Source organism: Gastrolobium bilobum, unplaced genomic scaffold, assembly GCF_033153095.1.
Source record: "Gastrolobium bilobum isolate Gb01-03AN ecotype WA unplaced genomic scaffold, APGP_CSIRO_Gbil_v1 utg5626, whole genome shotgun sequence".
Taxonomy (NCBI): Eukaryota; Viridiplantae; Streptophyta; class Magnoliopsida; order Fabales; family Fabaceae; genus Gastrolobium; species Gastrolobium bilobum.
In genome coordinates this window covers 40,594-63,973 of record NW_026899940.1, presented here as the reverse complement: position 1 = coordinate 63,973, position 23,380 = coordinate 40,594, and the positions used below count along the sequence as shown (strand labels likewise).

The following is a 23,380-nucleotide window of genomic DNA, read 5'->3' as shown; positions in this document are numbered from 1 at the left end:
AATTTTTTAGTAACGTGAGCCATTGGATACAAGTGGGATTAACGGAGAAGATTAAGAGTGTAACTTACACTGATGTAAAATGATCCTGACCCATATATATATATATATATATATAAAAGTTAAAAAATGGAGAAGATTTTTTTGTGAGTCGGGACCAGGGTGGTCCCTCCCCAAAATAAAAAAAAAAAAAGAACGGATGGGGGAAAACAAAAACAAAAAGATAGAAATGAAAGAAATTTTTTTATTTTTAAAAAAGGAACCATTGAATAAATAATGTACCTCGAGCGTATTAAATTTTTCTCAATGCCTCTTCTTTATCTTCCCATAAAAACATTTCGTCAGAAAATCACCGTTCATCCATGGCAGACTGGTCACAGCTTCCGAAGGAACTCCTTCATGTGATATCTGAATACCTTGACAGCGCACTCTATCGCCTTCGTTTCAGATCCGTCTGTTCCTCATGGCGATCCTCCTCATCCCCCATTTCCAACAATCACATTTTACCCTTTAAGTTCCCAATCCTCTCCAACGATTCCAACAACAACCCTTCAACCTTCTCCCTCTCCAAGCGCACCCTATTCCTCATCACCCCACCCCAACAACAACAACAACAACAACAACAACAACAACAACAACAAACCCTTCAACCCTGGTTGATCAAAATCGGCCCAGACCCAGGTGGCAGAACCGAGCTCTGGCATCCTCTCACACGCATCCCAATCAAGCCTTTCACATCTCATTTTCCCCAAACGTTGGACCTCTACGAACTACCCGTGTTTGATTTGGGACACGAGTTCGTCCTCAACGTTTTGGGTCCTCGTTCTTTAAATTCCTTGTACATGGAAAAGGTGGTTTTTGCGTGGCTGGGTTCGGGTTTCGTTCTGCTCACGATTCATGTTTCTGGGAGACTGGCTCTGTTCAGGTCCGGTGATGTGGATTGGATCATAATTCCCGACATGCCGACACCGTACGATGATGTTTGTGTTTTCAAGGGGAGACTTTGCGCTGTTGACAACTCGGGTCGGACCGTGGTGGTCGGGTTGGACTCGACTGTGGGTTTGGTGGCTGAGCCTGTGTTTGGTGGTGACAAGAAGTTCTTGGTGGAGTCTGAGGGTGAGTTGTTGTTGGTGGACAAGTATATAGTGGACTCTGATTATATGTGTGTGCTCGAGGATGATGGTGATTACGTTGATGATATTCATGAGGTTGGGTGGGAGAGAGCTGTGAGGTTTGATGTGTATAGGCTTGAGGAGGAGGAGAAAAAGTGGGTGGAGTTGAGGAGTTTGGGGGATCGTGTTTTGTTCTTGGGGGATGATTGTGCATTTTCTATTTCTGTGTCGGATTTGTGTGTTGGCAAAGGGAGCTGTCTGATTTTCAGAGATGATGATTACTTCAATATTAATGACATGGAAAGTGGGTTGAGTGTTTTTCACTTGGATGAAGGTCGGATTTCGCCTTTGTCTGATTATCCGGGTTTTTCCAAGTTGTTCTGGCCCCCTCCGGACTGGATCAGGTTGCAGCATTGATGGAGAGTATGTTACATTGAACTTTTTTGATGTTTTCCTACACAATTGTGCTATAAATATCTGCATTGCATTAATGTGTTATGTGACACCATTTGGTGCTTAGTTCCGTTGTAGTTCTACAAAAGCATAAGATGTCCTATCTTTTTTAAACTATTGTAAATGAGGTTTTACTTCTTTGTTAATTTATACGTTTGTCTACTAATAAGCAAGGAATTGATAAGTATTTTCTGTTAGGAGTATAGGTTTGTGATGTAAAGTGAAGAAGTATAGGTCTTTGATTTGACATAGTTCATTGATTAGAAGAGCTCCTCTAAGCTAATATCACATTGCTGAAAAGTGTCATGATATAGAAAAGTACTGTGCAATTAGCCTCGCATTGCTTTCTTTCAAAGTGAAAAGCAGTTGATTAACCTTGAACAAGAAATTAGGGGGTGTTTGGTAGAGGAGAAATTTTTTTTTATCTGGGAATCATGATTCCTGAGAATATAGTGGCAAAGTGAGTTTTCCGGGAATATTACCAAAAAGTTGTTTGGTAGGTGAAAATATTACCGGGAATATTGAGTTAAGTTTACTGAGTCTATATTTGGTTGATGATAAAATATTGCTGGAAATATGTGGTGAATTTACGAAATTAACCTCCACGATATGAACTTTTCAAACACTGATTAAAAATAAAAAATCTGAAGTGGGTTTTGTAAATAATAATTTATATTGAACTGGGAACAGATGAAAATGTTGCAATATGGTGAGATAATTATGTTTAGCTTAGCTTGGAAGCTCTATTTTTGCTCTGGAAAAGAGGCAAAAGAAGAACATTGAACCATGTCGAAAGATTTATGTGTAGCTTTTGAAGAAGCATTGTGCCAATCTTTGCAAACACCAAAGAAACCCAGAAACGCAGTCTATGAGCGGCACAAAGAGAGAAAAAGAAAGAACCTTGAACCACAGAGCGTTTTAGTTGGGACTAACAAATCGAGCAAATCGATGCACAAAGCAAAGCTAGGAAGGGTATTTTAGTCTGAATAATTATCGAAATTTTTTCCCTGTGTGAGATTCGTCGAATACCACATATTCAGTGGGATAATTCATTAGGATTTTGTTTCATTTTTGTTCACATTTAAAAATCCTGGAAAACCAAGATTTTCAGGAAAAAATTTCCACTTCTTTCTACCAAACGTGGAAATACAAGAATGCCAATGTAACTTTCCCCGAAATCTAAATTTTTCCCTTATACCAAACACTCCCTTATTGTTTCTTGGACTGCCATCATTTGTGGGGTATATTGAGTTTGGCCATTTTAAAGAAGCTATTGGTTTGTTTAGAGGGCCATTGGAGATGAGTTGGAGGCCTGATAGTTTTACTCTTGTTCGTGTTTTATATGCTTGTACTCATACTTGTGAATAGCCCCGCTTTAGCGCGCTATAGCGGAGTTGCGTTGCGGTGCAGTGGCTGGCCGACACAAACCGCGCCGCTACTGTCAGGCGAAGTGTAGTGGATGTAGCGGCCGCTATTGCGGCTGCATCGCAATGCTATTGTGCCGCTACAGTAGTTTCTACAAAAGTGTTCTCGTAGTAGAAAGAAGAGATTTACAACTTATTTACAAGTGAAAGTGAAGATGAAGATTTGGATGTTCATGATTTCAATTATGATTAGTTCCTTAAGTTTTTTGATTTTAACATTTCACTTGAGTGGCAGTTTGAATTCTGACTAATTTTGCCACTTTATTTTGTTGTGTTGCATTATTTGAGACTTTAATTCCTTCAATTTGCTTATGATTTGAATTTTAATGTTTGAAATCATTTATGTTTGAGTTTGAGATCCTTCAAATTTGTTTTTTATGTCACATTTTCATTTTTTAAGTTTTATATTTGTGGAATACAATTTAGTGTATCACTTAGGTACACTTTGCACAGTAGGATTGTAGCGCTACCCACTATAGCGCTATAGCAATTTGGAGGGTCAGGCGCTACGCGGCGCTATCCGAGATTAATAAGTATGCTTGTACTCAGTTAGGGGATTTGATTAGTGGACTGTGGATGGAATGGATAGGGTTGAGAACAGAGTGGAGTGACAATAGGAAGTGAGTCTGTTACATAGTATGTTCTAGAATGTCCAGCTTCCAGCCTTTGAGTGGAGGGAAGAGTATAATTCTGTTATTAGGTTGTTTCATGTTCTTGTCGGGATTATTGGTAACACTTCGATGTTTCCAAGGTCTAAAGTCTCAACTCATTATTTGCTTCAAAAGTTGTCAGACATCAGATTTTCTCTTGCATATGTTGAAATGGAATTTTATGTTCTGTTAACTCTTTACATAATATTCTGAAAGGGGAAAAATGAAATATATGACTTCCTGCCTTGAATATAGTGGTGAATGGTGATCCGAGATAGTTTTACTGCTTTCAGATGGAGAAATGGTCACTTGTTAAATGCACCTGCTTACCTAACACCACAATTCCTCCCATCCCTCAATTTGATGCAGCAATTTGGGTCCAAAGATGAACTTGAAAGTCGCCGTCATATTGGAGAATGCAATTACTTTTCTCAAGGTGGTCTGTAATGATTGCAAATTGAGCCCTTGAATTCAGATTTGCTGACTATTTTTCCATTCCCTGTGGACCTAATTGAGGTTCTGGAAAAACCTTACGTGACAGAGCTATTAATTGGGAGAACTTTAGCATAGATTTTGAGATCAACTTTACAAACAACTTAGACCAGTCAGCTGGTGGAAGTCTAGCAGGAACGCATATTCCGTAGCTCGCATTTACATAAATTGCAGTCTATTGCCGGGGGCTAATCTACAAACCTTTTGCCAAAAAATTGTACTATCGATTTTCTTTATGATAAAAATGGATTGAGTTTATTTACAGTACACCTCTTAAAGTTGTCTCTATTGCACAGCCAATGGTTCTACTATTATACTGCTCAGAAGGTCTGAAAAGAAATTAGAAAAATTTGAAATATTGTACATGGTAGATTTTTTTTTTTTTTTTTTACATTACATGGTATTTGATTTAAGTATTTAACGCATATAATGATAAGAATTAAGCTGGATTCTTACTGCAGATTATTTCATCTGTCCTTTCCTGGTATTTTTATAACTAGAACTGATATTTTTTAGTTATTACCCTTTGATAGGCTAAGTTGTTGAATATGGAAGAAAGTGGCAACAGATCTGCATGCTAGAGGTTTGGCCAAAGAGAGTGCTCATTTTTCTTTCATGTCAACGTTATTATTGTTTGATTTGTTTCTAGAATGGATTGTACTGATTCTTCCTCAACTCTCTTGAAATTTATCTGTTAATCATGCTTAGAAGGAAGCAAATCAGCTACCCCGTTTATAAAATGGATTCGTTTTTTCTGCAGTAAGCTCAATACGACGGTCGTTTTGAGACAGAAATTATGGTGTTTTTATAATTTTAATTTATTTCAGAATTATAATAGTCTTTATATTTATAATTTTTTAAGATTTCAATACCAAAACAACATCGTTTTGGAAATAAATGCAGATAACTTATCTGAATTAACTGCAGAAACATTTTTCCCTATAAAATATCCACCATACTTTTATAACTAGATGTTGTGTAAGAATTCCTCACCCTCAGTCTATCACTCAAAAATAAAGAAACAAAATAAAAGGAGCAGCATCGGGTCCCTGATCCCTTTAATTGGCATAAAATACAAGAGGGCACTACCCTGTATTCATTGCTTCAGTTTGTTAGTTAAATTGAGAAAACCCCCTCAACTTTTAATACGTTGGCAGAACAGCCATATTTAAAGAGAAAAGAAAGAGTAAGAGTCATGCAAAGGAGAAAGTTTACTTTAGAGCAACCTTAGGTTTTTTATATATTCATCATCTCTTAGCTAACCGTTGATACTCTCCAATGATTATTAATTCGTATGTAGTATTCATATTCTGTAACATACCTTATCTCTGGATTAAGTTTACTAATTGGTTCTTTGCCGCTTCGTTTATGATATTTTATCTACTTTTCAAGTGGGTCCGGATCACACCGTTCATCTTTGGTTTAGCCTTTGAACCTAGAATTCCAAAAAATAAAAAATAAAACCTACACTAAACCGAGCATGCTAATAATCTTGGACATCACTACGCCTAATATGATTTTATATTTTAAATTATTTGATCAATGATAAATCTAAATATATGTGATTTGCGTTTTGAAATTGGGCAAGAATTATAAATTATGTAGAAAAAATAAAGTATTTTTATTTGAAAATAAACATAAATTACATACTTTGGGAATAATTAATTGAGTAATCATTATTTCATCTTATTAAGTATGCTATATCAATTGAACTAGCTAGTTATATAAGTTTATCATTAAAATAATCGATTCATGAAACTAACTTTATTAATTTGCAAACTCAATTTTGTCTTTGGAAGTCATTTTCTTTCTTATGATTAATTATATTTTAACTAGCAATACTGACTGAGTTAACATTTCATTAGTATATTTTTTTTATCTAATCATTAATTATAACTGTAGTTATAAGAAAGAAACAAAACTACGAAAGCAAAAATCACAAACCCAAAGAAAAAGGTACATATAACAACTGTTACTGAATTTTATATAATAAAGTTTGGGTTTTATAAGAGTTATGTTGTATAAAAAGTGATTGTGTAATATTATAGAAATTCGTTTTGCGTGCCGTATTTTTTTTTCTTTTTTCTTTAAAAAATGTGGACCCCACAAAATGTTGACTTGATTAATGTTAAACTTTGTTGTGCAAGAATGATTTGTTCAAATATTACAGGCTTGATTAATGTTAAAGTTTCAAGTTTTACATTTTTTTTTTTGAAGTCAAAAAGCCACATGTAAGGAGTAGGATAACAATAGTTATGTACCTATTACAAGATTTGATAACTCTTCGGGTGGGAGGGAGCAAGAGCCATAAAGCGTTTGGTTCAGGTTATTGGAAATTTTTTCATGCATTTGATTTTTCCCATTTCGAATATGGTATTTTGTACTTAACTAGCTAAATGGCAAGACACACTCCATTAATAAAGGGTATACAATGGTAATTCAGATTCAAAAAGTATGATAAAGGGTTATTTTAGTATTTTTAACTGATTTTTCTATCAATATTTTATCTTCAACTAAATATACACTCAGAAAATTTAACCCAATTTTTTCGATAATATTTTGACATATCAAACAACTTTTTTAAACTTTTTTTATCAAAATCACTTTCCTACCATATTCTCACTAATTCTATTTTTCTGGAAAAATTTTTTTCTCCTGAACCAAATACCCCTTATTGATTTTTTTTTTTTGAAAAGAAACCAAGATCCCTTAGCTTTTTATACATTGATGTAAATATTTTTTGTTCCATTAAAAAATATGAGAAGTGTATTTTTTTAAAATGACATAATTTATGTTATTTCACTCTTATAACTTGTGTCATGACACACCTTTATATTTTTTTGTCTATTCTTCCTCTTTGTTTATCTATCTCTTTTTTTCACTTAAAATGACACACTCTATTTTAAAAAGTTTAAAATTATCTTTTTCGCACTCTAGTGGTCTATTTATTTTCTTCATTTTTTATCTTCCAACATTTTCTCTGAGAAAATCGCCACTCATCCATGGCAGACTGGACTCAACTTCCGAAGGAACTGCTCCATCTAATATGGGAACACCTTGACAGCACACTCTATCGCATTCGTTTCCGATCGGTATGTTCCTCGTGGCGCTCATCTTGTTCCCCCATCCCCACCTACCACCCTTTCCCCATTGAGTTCCCAATCGTCGATCCCAACAACAATAACGAGGACCCTTCAACCTTCTCCCTCTCCAAGTGCACATTGTTACTCATCACTCCACCCCATCAACCACCACAACAACAACAACAACAACAACAACAACAACAACAACACACCCTTCAACCCTGGTTGATCAAAATCCGCCATGACCCAGATGGCCGAACCGCGCTCTATCACCCTCTCGCACGCTTCCCCTTCCCAACCGAACATCCCACATTCAATTTTCACCAACTGTTGGACCTCTACGAACTACCCGTTATTGATTTGGGACACCAGTTCTTCCTCAGGGTTCATAAACTTACGGTTACTTCATGTTCCAAAATCTTCTACAAGGGAAAGATGGTTTTTGCGTCGTTGGGGTCCACTTTCGTTCTGCTCACGATTCAATATTCTGGTGGGATATCTCTGTTCAGGTTTGGTGATGAGCGTTGGACTAAAATCCCCTTTGACATGAGGAAACCCAAGGATATCTGTGTCTTCAAGGGGAGAATTTTCGCGGTTGACAAGACGGGTCGGACTGTGGTGGTCGGGTCGGACTTGAGCATGGGTTTGGTGGCGGATCCTGTGTTTGGCGGTGAGAACAAGTTCTTGGTTCATTCTGAGGGTGAGTTGTTGTTGGTGGACAAGTTCGTACAGTACTGCAATGTGCTTGATGATTATGATAGTGATGATGTTGATGTTGATGATGATGATAATATTTCGAGGTTTGATGATTATGATTATGATAGTGATGATGTTGATGTTGATGATGATGATGATAATATTCCTGAGCCTTGGTGGCCAAGATCTGTGAGGTTTGATGTGTATAGGTTTGACGAGGAGGGGAAGAAGTGGGTGCAGTTGAGGAGTTTGGGGGACCGGGTTTTGTTCGTAGGGGGTGATTGTGCGTTTTCTGCTTCTGTGTCGGATTTGCGTGTTGACAAAGGAAACTCTGTGATTTTTAGAGATGATGATAGCTTTGACATCGATGAACCGGAAAGTGGGATGGGTGTTTTTGACTTGGATGAAGGTCGGATTTCGCCCTTGTCTGATTATCCGGGTTTTTCCAAGTTGTTCTGGCCCCCTCCTGATTGGGTCAAGCTGGAGCATTGGTGGTAGAGAGTATGTTATATTGAGCTTTTTGATGTTTTCTTACAGAATTGTGCTATAAATGCAATTATCTGCATTGCATGTGTGTGTTATATGGCACCATTTACTGCTTAGTGCTTTTGTAGTACAACAAAAGCATAGATTGTCCTGTCTTTTTTCAAACTATTGTAAATGATGTATTACTTGATTGTTAATTTATATATAAGACTACTTATAATAAGCAAGGGATTGGTAAGTGAATTGTTGGATTTTCTGTAAGGACTATAGGTCTGTGATGTAAATTGAGGAAGTATAGGTCTTTGACATAGTTCATTGATTAGAAGAGCTCCACTAGCTAATACCACATAGCTGAAAAGGGTGATGATATAGAAAAGCACTGTGCATTTAGCGTCACATTACTTTCTCTCAAAGTGAAAAGCAGGTGATTAATCTTGAACAAGAAGCTATTATTTTTTGGACTGCCATCATTTGTGGGTATATTGAGTCTGACCATTATAAAGAAACTTTTGGTTTGTTAAGAGGGCCGTTGGGTTTAAGGCCTGATAGTTTTACTCTTGTTCGTGTTTTAATGCTTGTACTTGGTTGGGGGATTTGATAATGGACAGGTGGATAGACAAATATATAACTGAGAGTGGTTTGCACAGGAATGTCTTTGTGGCCACCTCTTTGGTTGATATGTATTGCAAAATGTGGAAACATGGAAGAAGCACATTGTGTCTTTAATGGAATGATATTGTTTGTTGGAGTGCCATGATTCAGGGTTATGCCTCCAATAGGCTTCCCAAAGAAGCACTTGACTTGTTCTTTGAAATGCAGAAAGAGAATCTGAAACCCGATTGCTATGCCATGGTGGGAGTTCTTTCTGCATGTGCAAGGTTGGAGCTGGACTTGGGGAATTGGGCCAAGGGTTTGATAGATGCTAATGAGTTTTTACCTAATCCTGTCTTAGGTACTGCCATGATTGACTTGTTTGCAGAATTTGGAAGCATGGCCCAAGAGTTGGAGATTTTCAAAATGATGAAGGGAAAAAATTGTGTGGTCTACAAATTATGGTTCTGGAAAAACTTTGCATGAGAGAGCTACTAATTGGGAGAACTTTAGCATAGTGTTTGAGATCAACTTCACAAACAACTTAGACCAGTCAGCTGGTGGAAGTCTAGCAAGAACACACATTGTGTAGCAATTGGTTTGCAAGTCATACATACTGCATTCGCATAAATTATAGTCTATTACTGCGTGCAAATATACAGACTCTTTTAATAAAAATTGAACTATGGATTTTCTTCAACGTATAAGTGGATTGGGTAAGGGAGCGAACCAAAGTAGTGGTAAACTGTTCTTTCATGATTGAAAGGTCATGTGTTCGAATCCAGAAAACAGTCTCTTTGCAATTATGCAAGGGTAAGGCTGCGTATAAGGATTACCTCCATCCCACACTCACTAGTCGGGTTTAACGGGGAATGATTTTATAAATGGATTGGGTATCTGTACACCTATTGAGTTGTCTCTACTGCAAAGTCAATAATTCTACTATTTTACTGCTCAGAAGTTCTTAATACATAATACAAATATTTGAAGTATTGTACATTGTAGAGCTTGGATTCTTACTGCTGATTGTTTCATCTGTCCTTTACTGGTATTTTTATAAGTAAAACTGATATTTTTTAAAATACTACACTTTGACAGGTTAGGTTGTTGAAAATGGAACAAAGTGGCATCATGTCTGCATACTAGAGGTTTGTCCAAAGAGAGAATCAGCCCCTTTTTCTCTGCCATGCTAACGTTGTCATTGTTTCTGGAATGGATTGTACTGATTCTTTGGTTTGCTGATTCAGGATTGTACCGAGGCTTCCTCAATTCCTATGAAGTTTCTCTGTTTAGAAAGCAAATCAACTTTGAAACCCTCCACTGATTACAAATTCTTAAGTAGTGTTCATATTCTGTAACATATGCTATTACTGGATTAGTTTTCTGATCGGTTCTGTTGCACCTAGTTTATGATATTTTATCTGCTTCTTTAGTGGGCCCAGATTTTATAGTTCATCTTGGGTTTAACTTTGAATGTATGATTACAACGAAGCCCAAATGATAATAATAATAAAAAATAAAATAAAATAAACCAAGCATGCTAATAATCTCGGTTATTCACTTTGCTTAATATGATTTTATATTTTCAATATTTTTTTTATCAATAACAAGTCTAATTATATATGATTTGGGTTTTAGAAATGAAAAGGAATTATAAATTGCATAGAAAAATATAGGATTTTACTTGAACATATAATAAAATTACTTACTTGGAAATAATTAATTGAGTGATAATTAGTTGTAGGAAAAAAAGTTTCTGATGTTACTTTAGATAACTTTTTCTAATGTTCATCGAAACGACGTTGTTTTGGGTTGAAAAATTAAAAAATTAGAGTGATAAAGACTATTATAACCCTGAAATAAATTAAAATTACAAAAATACCATGATTTTCGTTCCAAAATGATGTCGTTTTAATGAACATTAGATAAAGTTATCTAAAGTAACATCAGAAGAAATAAACCGTTAGTTGTAACAAAATCTAGCACTGAAATGCATAAATTCATGAAACTATCTTTATTAATTTGCAAATTTATGTGAGGTGCCTCTTGCCTTTTTTTTAAGCTGTCAAATCTTATAATCGATATAACCAAGGTTGTCAAACTCGCAATTTTACGTAAAATCGTGAGGGGATAGTAAAATCGCCACGAATCATAAGTTTTTACTTTTAAAAATATATAATAAATATAATAATATCCAACTAACATTATAAATAAAAAGACACAAACTCATAACAAAAAATTTAGAGACTAAGTGCTTAGAGTACAAAGTTCATCAAATTCTCAAAGTTAGGGTTTATTTTTTATAGAAAATAGCTATTGAGTAAACTGGGTTGGGCCAAATCGATTTTTTGTCCAAATTTTTTTTTTGCCATCACTACCCATGAATCGCTAACTCGTCCCAAATCGTACGAGTTTGCGATTTTGCACAGTAAAATCGCGATTTTAACGAGTTTACTCAGAATTTCGATTTTACTACCGATTTAACTCGCCAAACAAAGTAAACTCGTAAAATCGTACAATTTTACGAGTTAACTCGCGATTTTGATAACCATGGATATAACTATTGTTATCCTAGTCACCTCAATGGTTTTTTTTACTTTAAAACGTAAAGGTGTAAAACCTAAACATTAATCAAGCGAGCAATATCTGAACAAATCATAAACTTTAGGGAATAATATTGATCGTACATACTTACACATATTCCCAACATATATGATTGTTTCTGGTCTTTTCAAAACCTACGTTTATCGGTACTTCGATTTTGATCTGTATGCTGATATGAAGATGTACGAGAGATATGTGGTGATAGTTAAAATGTATTTTTTCTACTTTAACAGTGTCACTTCTCATTTTCAAGTTTAGTTAGGTGATTATAATAAGAATGAATGTTCTGAAATAAATATTACTATAATTGTAGGATTAAGCTTTTCATAACAAATGCAATAGAAAAATTCTTAACCTACAGGAAACGCTCGTTGACCATGACTATCAACATGTTTGGTTAATATTCCTTTTTATAAAAAAAGTGAAAATTTAGCTTCTAATATATATCAATATCAACAACATTTTTATTCCAAACTAATTGAGATCTGTGATAATGAATACAAATAAAAGGTACGAAGGGGTAAAATAAAAATAAATAATATATATATATGAGTTTGTCAAATGTCCCGTTACTGGACTAATTTTCCGTCACGCGACACAGACAACAAGTGGTAGGGTCTATTTGTTATTTTGAAAAAACAAAAAATAAATAAAAAAAAACACGGATTACGAATGATCAACAGGAAAATTCTTCAATGTCCTGTAACATAACATTTGTTTTCCCATATATATATATATATATATATATATATATATATATATATATATATATATATAAGTAAAAATAAAAGGGGTGTAGAAAAAAAAAGAGAGAAAGAAGATGGGGAAGGGGAAAAGAGACAAAGGAAAAGAAAGGGAAAATAAGAAGAGGGGGAGATGAAGAGAAAAAGGATTAAAAAGAGACCATTTGAAATATATGAATAACAACAGGTTTAACCCTCCACTATGCTATTAGTTTTTCTCCATTTTGTCCTAAGGCACACCATCCGCCAATCTATATCCAACTCCAATAAGTCTTTCCTTCTTATCCATGTCCTGTTGAGTATAAATTAAAACAAGGGCTTTGAATCTCTCAAGCAGCCGGAGATTTCACGCAAAAATATTTTTTGAGTCACATGGCAGGAGAAAAGACTTATAGGAGAAACTATTCTCTCTTAAGGGTGTTTGGTATAAGTTTTTTGGTTGAAATGCTGGGAAAATGAGGTGAAAAATTTCTTTTTACCATGTTTGATATGAGTAAAAGTAAAAAATCCCGGGATACTTTTTTCCTCGTCATTTTTAACTACACATGGAAAAAAAATAATCCGATCCCACCCTTGTTATTATTTTTTTCTACCAACTCAGAAACACATTTTCACGTTTTGAGACAAAAATGCCTTTATACAATATATCAGCAGATGTGTGAAAATGGATAATTTTGTCATTTCGATTTATATTCTCATCAATATTTTACAATCAATCAATCATAGCATCAGTAAAATTAAATCAACTTTCTTGGAAAAAATTTGGCCTATCAAATACCTTTTCATAACTTATCCGGAATTTTTTTTTTCTTACTATATTCCTAGATATCTGTTTTCGCAATAAAAAAAATATCTCATCTACCAAACACTCCTAAATAATTAGGCACAAGCATGCTTTTTGATTTGGACCAATTTTACGGTCCAAGTTCATGTACAGGCTCGTAGAAACCAATTTGAGGGGTTATTTGTCTCCCTAGAGCGAAAATTATAAATCTTATAATAGGAGATCTATAAATCTTATAAATCTCTCATCCCCAATAAAACTCACCACCATACATTTAGTATTGTGGTATCTCACTAAACTAGTGAATTACCCGTGCAATGTCAGGGGAAAAAGAATGAAATTGTTGTCGACCGTCGTTGGTTAATCATCGTGTCGGGTAAATCAACATCTTCATCGTAGCATGAAGCTTTGAATTTTAATATGTTGGAGATATAACCATAAAGTTATAAATATAAAGGAACAAAAAACACAAAAAAAATATACTTGTTACTTGAGAAATATCTGAAATGGATATGAATTATCGTGCTATTTTGTGGTGTATATAATTATATTTTACAGCGTATATAATTATATTCAGAACCCCACACATCGTGTTTAACAACGAAGGACATAATTACTTGTACAACAAATATATAATTATATTTTACTCAATTCAAACATTGTTATATATAATGGAACAATATGTCCAGAAACATAGCATTTTGTTATGCCCATGCATCATAAGACTTTGCAAAACATTTACAACCATTCACTGTTTAATAAAAATCTCATTTCCACCACACACTCTGCTTATCGGCCCATACACTACGTAATAAGACACAGATTTCCTTCCTCTGGTCTTGTGTCTCCAACTTCACCATCAAACCTATTTCAAAAAAATTAATCCCCACGTGTTAGTGTTTAAACAAATAATGCTTATAATTTAAATGAATAAAGTACAGAACAAAGTGAGAATTAATGAGCAAGCACTTAACTCTTTCTCTAATTTAATCTTTTTCAAAGGACGAACAATAGAAGAATTACATTTTTCCTCAATGCCATTATTAAAATTCGGAGAGGGTGACAACAGAGACAGAGAAACGTCTGCATCTCCTGTACTCTCACAGGTTTGACTCTCAACATCCTGGTAACAAATCAAAATATTACGAAATAGTCACAATTGTATGTATTTGGAAATGGACACAATATTTAGTTGATTGATTCTGATAATAGATGTTTAGATACTGCAACTCGTCCATGTTCATGTGATACAACATCATTGTCGTGTGTATTATCGAATATGGTCTCATCCTGCATTTTTTTTAAAACGTACAAATTTAATCCAAATAAACCAAGTAAAATAAGAAACATACACAAAAACAAAAAAACGCAATAAAACAACGAACTTAAATTAAAACAACATACATTTGATTCCATCATAGACTTAAGAAATGACTTGATAATAGATTCGCTGCTGGAAACTCTTGAAACTTGATATTTTGGCTCGTTCAATGAGTCTAAATGCTTTTTTTTTCACATTGACCTTAAATAACATGGATCTCTCATTAAGAACATTAAGTTCTTTGAGATAAAGCTCCAAATCAGCACCCTACAAAAGAAAAGAAAGAAAGAGGAAACACCTCAAAAGGAATTCCAAAGTAGAAATACTGACAATAGATGACAAAATGCGAGAAATGAGTATAAAACCCACTTGAAATGTTGTTCGCGTATTTCAACAGCACCCGTTCCCAATAAAGCAACACAATCTCTATCAAATAGTATGAAAGACGTAGAATCCGTGTTATCCACAACTCTCAATTGAACACTAAATCTGTCACACATGTAAAACAACAGTCAACAAATAATTGCGCAGCACAATGATTCAATAACAAAATCAAAAAGCTCAGAAAATAATACTTATTTCGGACAATAATCGTCTCAATGTTTCTGATAATTCTTACAATACTATTTTTCAAAATCCTCACATACAGAATATGGACATTTCTTACAGGACTTGTACCACTAGTTGTACTTGCTTTCAATTGATTTTATTGTTCAAAAGTAATGCAAGTGGTAATCTCACCGCCATTCTTAATGTCACTAATAGACTTCTTCTCTGTGTCTTTCAGAAAATCATTTTCAAAAGAATACGATGATTGGCTAGACAACTGAGTCAACCTCATATCGTTCTCTATTGGATCAGACGAAAGCCTAAAACGCAACACAATAGCAAACAATCACTATACATACTAAAAACAATGATTAATGGAAGACACATAGACACATCTTTTTCTTTTCTTCTTTTTTTACGTTTTTTTTTTCACGAAGCGGGTAAAGAAAATGCTCACCTTTTTTTGAATTCTACGATTTCGAGAAAACTGGAATCGAAGAGAATCCTCGTCGTATATTTTGTATTCGTTATCCCTATCTTACCTATTCACTGATGAAAACGAAAGTGGGGGAGATTCAGAAAACATACCAAATATAAACACGAAATTTAGTAAGCACAAATTATTTAAAATACCCATGAAACCCTTAATCCTTGCAAGCTGGACGATTTCAACGTTTTGAGGAAACTAATTATTTGCCAAGAAAGACTTCACTTTATCCACATGCTGCTCCCACAAAGTACACTCAAGCTTGTGACCCCTATTTTCAGAACATCTGGAAGAAATAAAAATATATTTCCTATGAAATTATATTTCACATCGATCATACAAAAATACCTGAGGTCATCAAGTTCTAAAACAACCATCTTTGTTTTTCTACCGGATACAACATGCTCACGAACTTCCCCAATACCTGACAGCAAACCGATGACGTCTACAAAAAATAAGTTGAACATTTATCAACGACATCAACACATAAAATATATCAGTAAACTCAGAGACAAAAATATTACCTACTAAATAAGGTGAGTCGACTGATTCCCTCTCTATAACGTCAAAATCAACAAAACTAAATCCATTAGTAGGAATAATAACATCAATAGTCGATTTAACATCGGTCCTCAAGTTGAAAGACAGACGATAATCATGTCTAGTTGGCATGAAATTATCACTATTCAAACCAACTCCAAAATTTCTTATAAAATAGACATCCCCTCACAAATTTTTTTACGGACATTCACAGATCCTTTGACAGTAGCATGTATCTTTCCACCCTATAAAACGAATACATTAGATACCTTTACATCAGGGCCTTAAAAAAAGAAAAGAAAAAAGAACGAAAAGAAAATAAAAACAAAAAAAGGAAAAAGAAATTAAAAAAAACACAACGCAAAGTATTACCTTCTCGTCTAATAGAACCATGTCCATATTGTCGACAAAATCTTTTTGCTGAAAATTAGGAACCTTCCAAGTCCTAACCACCCTCACCTTAATCCTCCACTCCTCCTTCGACAGATTAAGATACTTAATGAAATCATATCTGGAGTACATATCTGGCACTAAAAAAGGTTGAAAAGATGAAGATGCAACAGATAACACAGAAGAACAGAATGAGGAGGGGAAGAATAAAAAAAGGCGATGACCAAAGGAAAGAACCAAGCAACAAATATGATATATATACACACCTTCCAAAATGGACTTGAAAAGTCTTTGAACTTCTTTTACCATGCAGCGTATTAAATTAAATTTATATTTAAATATTAAATGCACATAACAATTACCCATGTATAAATTAGTGGAACTTTAATCCAGCTTGACCCCATAAAGATAATGATCCTTTTTTCCACTAATTAATATTAATTTTTGATTAAAAAAAATTACCAAAAGAAAAAACTTTTCAAACATTTATCAAGTGTGAACATAATGGTGAAATTGAAGGAGAGAGTAGCATATCATCAAACTTTTTAATATTATTTATTCCCTTAGAATAATAATAGATGGACAAAATGATTATGACTCAGTTTGTCTCCGATTATCAAGTTTATCCATTTAAGAGACATTTTGCATCTATTACATTTATGAACTATTACTTTGCTAAAATATAAAATAATTATGTCCTCAACACACGTCATCTTTGAGATAATCACACGGTGACTCCTTGAAAAACTTTGGTCCGTATCACTAGCATCTCTGTAGCATTATACTTTACCTTTAAAGGGATGCAGACCTAAACTATCTTGTACCAACAATTCTCTTTTGAGCTTGAAGTAATTTATTTTAAATTCAAAATATTTCAGTTTAAAAGGAAACCTGCCAAAACCAAAAAAATACATGGTTATTTTTGAAATTTTACTTTTCTTTTATAATATAAATATTTTTTAAAATGCCCTATCTTTTTCTCCTTATATCCTAAAATAATTTTATTTTACATTGTAGAAGACAACTTTATCTTATATAATACGAAAAATATTAATATTTTTTTTGTTTTGAAAAATTCATATGTTTTTTTAAAATTTTATAAATCCATATTATCCTTTCTAATGTTATAAAATTTATTAAAATTCTTTAAAATCTAATCTTATTAAATATTAATTATAAAAAGAATCTTTTAAACACATTTTATAAATCCCTATTATCCTTACAAATCTATTAAAATCTTTTAAATTCCATGGGATTTTTTATTCTAAAAAAAGTCTTTTAAATCGTAATCAAATTCACCCCTAAATGCAAATTAAAATATATTAAATTTATTTATAATATATATATATATATATATATATATATATATATATATATATATATATTAAATTCTCCCTTGTTTGGTACAGGAATTTTTCTAGAAAAATCTTGGGAAAATGAGGTGAAACAAATTTGTTTCTAACGTTTGGCACGAGCACGAGAAAACTGAGAATAATCTCAGGAAATTTTTTTCTTCTTCCAATTATTTTATTTTACACATCATATTCTCAAATGAAAACACCATATGATACAAGGCATTTTTATTTTCTCACAGCATCAGAAGAATTAACCTAACATTTTCGAAAATTTTTTAAACTTACCAAACACCTTTTCATAATTTATCTGAGGAAAAATATTACCATATTCCCGAAAAATATTTTTTCCGATAAAAAAATATCTCCTATACCTTTTTAAAAGTTAGAGTAAAGCTTCTTTGGATTCCTAACAAAAAACACGATCGGTCTCTTGTAAAAAAAAACACATATTAATCTTTTTTTAGGGATTAAATTGAGTATTCATTGAATTTTTGAGAAATTATATTTTCAAAAAACTGAAATTGTAGAGGGAGAAAAAATTAATTTTTTTATAAGGGAAAAAAATAAAAATCGTGTTTTTTATTACGCACCATAGGCTTTGCTCTAAAAGTTAAGTAAATCCGAACATAAAGTGTGCACACATGAACTGAAACCATGAATCAGTGGGTCATCCAAGGGGTCCAAAATCCATAAAAAGTAATTGCACATTGTCAATAAATATCATCACTGTTTTTCGTTTCCAAAACCACACTCTCCCGCCATCATCATTCCATCCTCCAAAAGAGAGTCAAGAATGGACCTTCCCGTCATAGATCTCTCACCATATCTACAGGGAAATTCCGGCGAGTGGGACCCACAAATCACCGCCCTATGCGGCGAGGTAAGCCGCAGCCTGAGGGAGACGGGGGCACTGGTAGTGAAGGATCCGCGGTGCTCCGTTGAAGACAACGATCGCTTCATCGATATGATGGAGAGGTACTTCTCCAGCCCTCAACAGTTCAAGCTCCTCCACGAGAGGCCCCACTTGCATTACCAGGTAGTTCTCTTCTCTTTGCGAAATGGGTCTCTTTACTTTTCCCTAAAGTTTCATTCTTTCGAAATTTGGACTCGTTAAATTTTTTTATTTTTTATTTCTGTGAATCAGGTTTTTCCTTTGACTTGTAAGTAAATTTAACTTTTTTAAATTATTATTATTATTTTGGGGTGATAATTTTCTAAATTGTTCTGGGCTTAGGTCCTTTATGGTTGAAGGCATTCTTCCATTTTTAAAGTTTTTAATTCAGTTTTTGTGTGTAGCAATTTATAGAGATTTTATGAACATTGCAAATGGACAATACTAGCAGCATTTTAGGAAGCAGAAAAAAGATCATCAATGGTTAGGGCCTTCATTCAGGAATCAGTACTGTGATATAAAGCATTGTAATGGCTTTTGGATCATTTAGTTCAGGAAGAAAATTGGATTAATATGCAGCTACAAATGTATTTGTTGTAGAGTGCGATTTGTTTTTGTGATCTGGCAGTTTTGGGGGGCGAAGAGAATCCTTATGACATGATAATAATAAATGGTGCTTCAAATGGGTGTTATAGGTTGGGGTTACACCGGAAAGAGTAGAAGTTCCAAGAAGCTTGGTTGATGAAGAAATGCAAGAGAAACTGAAAGCTATGCCTAAAGAGTACCAGCCACATACTCCTGTTGGGCCTGATCTCAAATGGCGATACTTTTGGAGAATCGGTCCTCGACCATCTAAAACCCGTTTTCAGGTGTTGTGCCTCTCTCTTTTCGTTTTCTTAATGACATATGTTTGCTAGTATTGTTTCCTTCTAAAGTTTATCTCAATTTTGCAGGAACTCAATGCAGAACCAGTAATTCCTGAAGGTTTCCCTGAATGGAAAGAAACCATGGATTCCTGGGGATACAAAATGATAGCAGCAATTGAAGTAAGTTATTTGATTGTTATTTTTTTAATACTATTTCTAAGGTGCATGATCTAAATGTGCATATTTCATACTAGGTGGTTGCTGAAATGGCAGCTATTGGGTTTGGTCTTCCAAAGGATGCATTCACTTCTCTTATGAAGCTGGTGAGCACATCAATTGCTTCCTGTTGATTAGATATTTGTTAAATAAACAATTAACATTTACTCATAGGAAGGCCAAAGAAAAATACAACTGAAATGAGTTTATTAAAGAACTCATGTGATATTAAAGATTAACACTTTGAGATGGATTTTAAACAAAAATAATGTGGGACACCATTCACAATCTCATCTAGTTGATTATATTACTGCATAGTACAGAATTAGCATTTGAAGTTACCCATTTTCTATTTGGATGCAAAGGTTCACCCAGTTTGAGTGGCAGACTGGCAGTGTTTTACTGTAACAGAGTTGTCTTCATGCTTTGTTTCATATACTTTCTTTAGTTGTTTGATAGTTTCCCCTGCTTAAAATTAGATTAGTATCCGACAAGACTGAGGCACATGCATTTTTTTATGCTGCCTCCAAAAGGAGCGGGATGGTTTACTTGTGGGAATAGATATACTGCAGAAATCCCTTTTGTAAAGGAAAGCATAAGTTCTCTAAGAAATCTGCCTTACTCTTGGCTGGTTCAAAATTAACAATGTATTTCTTTTTTACTTTAATGCAATGCTAGCCTTTCCCAGGCCCCACAATGGTAGGAGCCTCATGGACTGGGCTGCAACTTTTGTTACTTCAATAAATTGGAGGTTTTAGTGAATGATATGGCCACCTAATGGGTTATACCCCATCCTTTTAACAATGTCATTTATTTAGTAATACATTTATATTTATGCATGTCGAGAAGGAACAACTTCACTTTAATAAGCTCCTTTTTGCCAATTTCTAATAGGTATTAATATTCTCTACTTGTCACATTGCAGCATTTTTCTACAGTAAAATTGAATGATGGCTTGAACCAGACTCGTACCTGCATAGCTCTTCATGTGATTACCTGTGTTTTTCTAGTGATTGTATAATGGATTGGTCTTTTTTTGTCATGTACTAGGGCCCACATCTGTTAGCTCCAACAGGGAGTGACCTTCAAAGATATGGCCAGGAGGGAACTGTTTTTGCAGGATATCACTATGACCTTAACTTCCTAACAATTCATGGTAGAAGTAGATTTCCTGGCTTAAACATCTGGTTAAGAAATGGACAGAAAGTTGAAGTGAAGGTTCCTATAGGATGTCTTCTTATTCAGACAGGAAAACAGGTAACTGGAAATGACCTGAATCTGCAGATGTTTGATCAGAAGGAATTCAAAGTTTATATTGCAGTTTGAAACATGTACCTGATGCCTTGTCCTCTCGTATCTCCTGTCTTTCTGATCAAAATGGCCTCGCCAATCTTCTTTTGTTTGTCCTTTACTTTTTGAACTATTTATCAAAGTTACCTGTCTCAAGTAAGTAAATGGTATTTCAATTTTATATATGTTGGTGGCGAGCCTTGGAGTAGCAATAATGTTGCTCCTCATGACCAATAGGTCACAAGTTCGAGTTTGGGTAATAATTTCTTTACAAAATGCTGCGTATAATCGACTCTCATCCCTACCCTTGCAAGTCAGAGAGCCTTTTGCACCGCAATCTGCCCTTTGCCCATTATGGGCTATGACTTCATTTTCATTGCCTTTGGGACTGCAAGTTTACTTAATTTGACAGCGCTCTTTGATAATTGTGATTGATTCTTTGCATTATCAATGTCTTTTTGTTTTTTGGGTTTTGTTTTTATTGTTTTAAAATGCAGATAGAGTGGTTAACTGGAGGGGATTGCATAGCTGGCATGCATGAGGTAGTTGTCACAAACAGGACAATTGATGCAATCAGTATTGCACAAGAGCAAAAACGTAGCTTGTGGAGAGTCTCTTCAACGGTGAGTGAGGACAAAAAGATGGTCTTTTTTTGTACAATGAAAGAAGAGTTTAATGAAATTAGAGTTTCGTGAGGGTTATATTGACTGGTAACATTTTGTGTGTCACATGTAGTTGTTTGCGCACATAGCATCAGATGCGGTTCTGAAGCCCTTGGGACATTTTACTGAATCGTCGTTGGCAAGCAAATATCCACCTATGTGTGCAGGAGAGTATGTAGAACAAGAGCTTGCAGTAATCAATCTCAAGGGAAAGAAATGACAACTTTCATGGTTGACAATTGTAATAAAAAGTTAATACATTCTTCTTTCATTGGATGCCACAAACTTTTTAAGCTATTGGGATAAAACCATTGGAATTTTTTTATTTAAGTGCTTGGAAGAGTTTTTGGGCAGAAAAATTATGTTTGATATCAATCAATCAAACACATTTTATTTGTTCCAATTTTCAAATGTTTATAACGCATTCTATAATATTTGTATTTAATAAAGTGTGCCTGCGAACAAAAAAGAAATAAAAAGTTAATTTTTTTTTCAATTTTTGTTCTTAATTGCTTCATGCTCTGTGTGAACACCTAATTTTCCCCCAAAAATTTAAAATTGATGAAAAAATAATTTGAATTATGAACCCCTATTTTTCAAAAAATAAAAAATAAAATAAAATAGAGTAAAGTATTTTTTGAGTTCTCAACAAATATTACACGGCTTAATTTAATTGCTTAGAAAAAAAAAGTCCACTCACGTCTCTTTAAAATTCAAAAGTCCACTCACATCTTTTTAAAATTCAAAGAAGACCTATGTTTTTAACGCGAGTCTTCTTTTAATTTCAGAGGGATCAAAAAGATTAAAATAAGTTTCGTAATTTTTGTTGAGGACTCAAATATAAAAATATAATTAAATAGTAAAAATGAAAAACAAAAAAAGAAACCAAAAAAAATGATCGAGGAAGAATGTTGGCATGCTGTGTTATTGAAGACAATGAGTGATATTATATCACTAAGAGGTTTGAACCCATGATTAAAGCAAACGAGATAGATGATCATAATTATCACTGTGCAATTATAAAAAATTAAAAACAGACTTACTTGATGTCAGATGATGAGACAGACAGAATGATAAAATTATGTAGTATCAGAGGAATAAAATCCGAGCCCACAGAATGTGTCTCCTTAAGACAATTTGCCCCCTCACTGATGCCAAAGGTTGATGGACACTTGTCTTTCAGGATAGAACGGATTTCGTCTGAAGAGTGGCGGCACTACCAGTCAACAGCCCAAACGAACACAACAAAATGCCAGAGGGATTACACCAGAAAAATAGAATGAAGTATGCAAAACCGGGTGAAGAAAATAATCCAGCAGAATAACAGTGCAGAAAACTTAATTAAATTTTCTGAAGGGGTCAGGGTCTATATATAGAAAACGTAAGGTCACGTTTCAAAAGACACTTATTCGCCGACGAAATAACACATCCGTTGAACACGAAAAGACACATTCGTTCAACACGAAAAGACACATTCGTTCAACACGAAAAGACACCCATTCAAGGATGAAACAACACATCCTTTAGGGTGAAAAGATACATCTATTTGTCGACGAAAAGACACACATTTTCACTACCAAACTTCTTATTCATAACTAATAGATTGTCTACACAATTTATATATATATAAATTCCAACAATCCCCCACATGCATAAGAAGTCAATTCATCGTGACTAGAATGCATAAAAGTATAAAT

General features: G+C 34.1%; 2 protein-coding genes across 2 annotated transcripts; both read left to right on the top strand.

Annotated features, from left to right (window-relative positions):
- Positions 1-294: 294 nt before the first annotated feature.
- On the top strand, positions 295-10,411 carry LOC133294301 (uncharacterized). Its single transcript, XM_061492957.1, has 6 exons — positions 295-1,163; positions 1,218-1,513; positions 3,930-4,075; positions 7,114-8,408; positions 10,083-10,132; positions 10,232-10,411. The coding sequence occupies exons 1-4, from the start codon at positions 360-362 to the stop codon at positions 8,403-8,405; spliced, it is 2,538 nt and encodes an 845-aa protein (XP_061348941.1). The 5' UTR covers positions 295-359; the 3' UTR covers positions 8,406-8,408; positions 10,083-10,132; positions 10,232-10,411.
- An 8,123-nt stretch (positions 10,412-18,534) lies between these two features.
- LOC133294306 (uncharacterized) lies at positions 18,535-21,951 on the top strand. The gene is made up of 7 exons (XM_061492961.1): positions 18,535-18,793; positions 19,345-19,518; positions 19,603-19,695; positions 19,770-19,838; positions 20,782-20,988; positions 21,519-21,644; positions 21,757-21,951. Exons 1-7 carry the CDS (start codon positions 18,551-18,553, stop codon positions 21,901-21,903), a joined length of 1,059 nt encoding a protein of 352 aa, XP_061348945.1. The 5' UTR covers positions 18,535-18,550; the 3' UTR covers positions 21,904-21,951.
- Positions 21,952-23,380: the final 1,429 nt, after the last annotated feature.

Bases quoted from the DNA above. Each gene is read 5' to 3' on its own strand.
- LOC133294301 (XM_061492957.1), top strand. From the start codon at position 360: ATGGCAGACTGGTCACAGCTTCCGAAGGAACTCCTTCATGTGATATCT. The intron at 1,164-1,217 runs GTGCTCGAGGAT...GTTGGGTGGGAG, and splicing joins TGGACTCTGATTATATGTGT to AGAGCTGTGAGGTTTGATGT. The intron at 1,514-3,929 runs GTTGCAGCATTG...TACTGCTTTCAG, and splicing joins CCCCCTCCGGACTGGATCAG to ATGGAGAAATGGTCACTTGT.
- LOC133294306 (XM_061492961.1), top strand. From the start codon at position 18,551: ATGGACCTTCCCGTCATAGATCTCTCACCATATCTACAGGGAAATTCC. The intron at 19,519-19,602 runs GTGTTGTGCCTC...TCAATTTTGCAG, and splicing joins CATCTAAAACCCGTTTTCAG to GAACTCAATGCAGAACCAGT. The intron at 19,696-19,769 runs GTAAGTTATTTG...ATTTCATACTAG, and splicing joins AAATGATAGCAGCAATTGAA to GTGGTTGCTGAAATGGCAGC.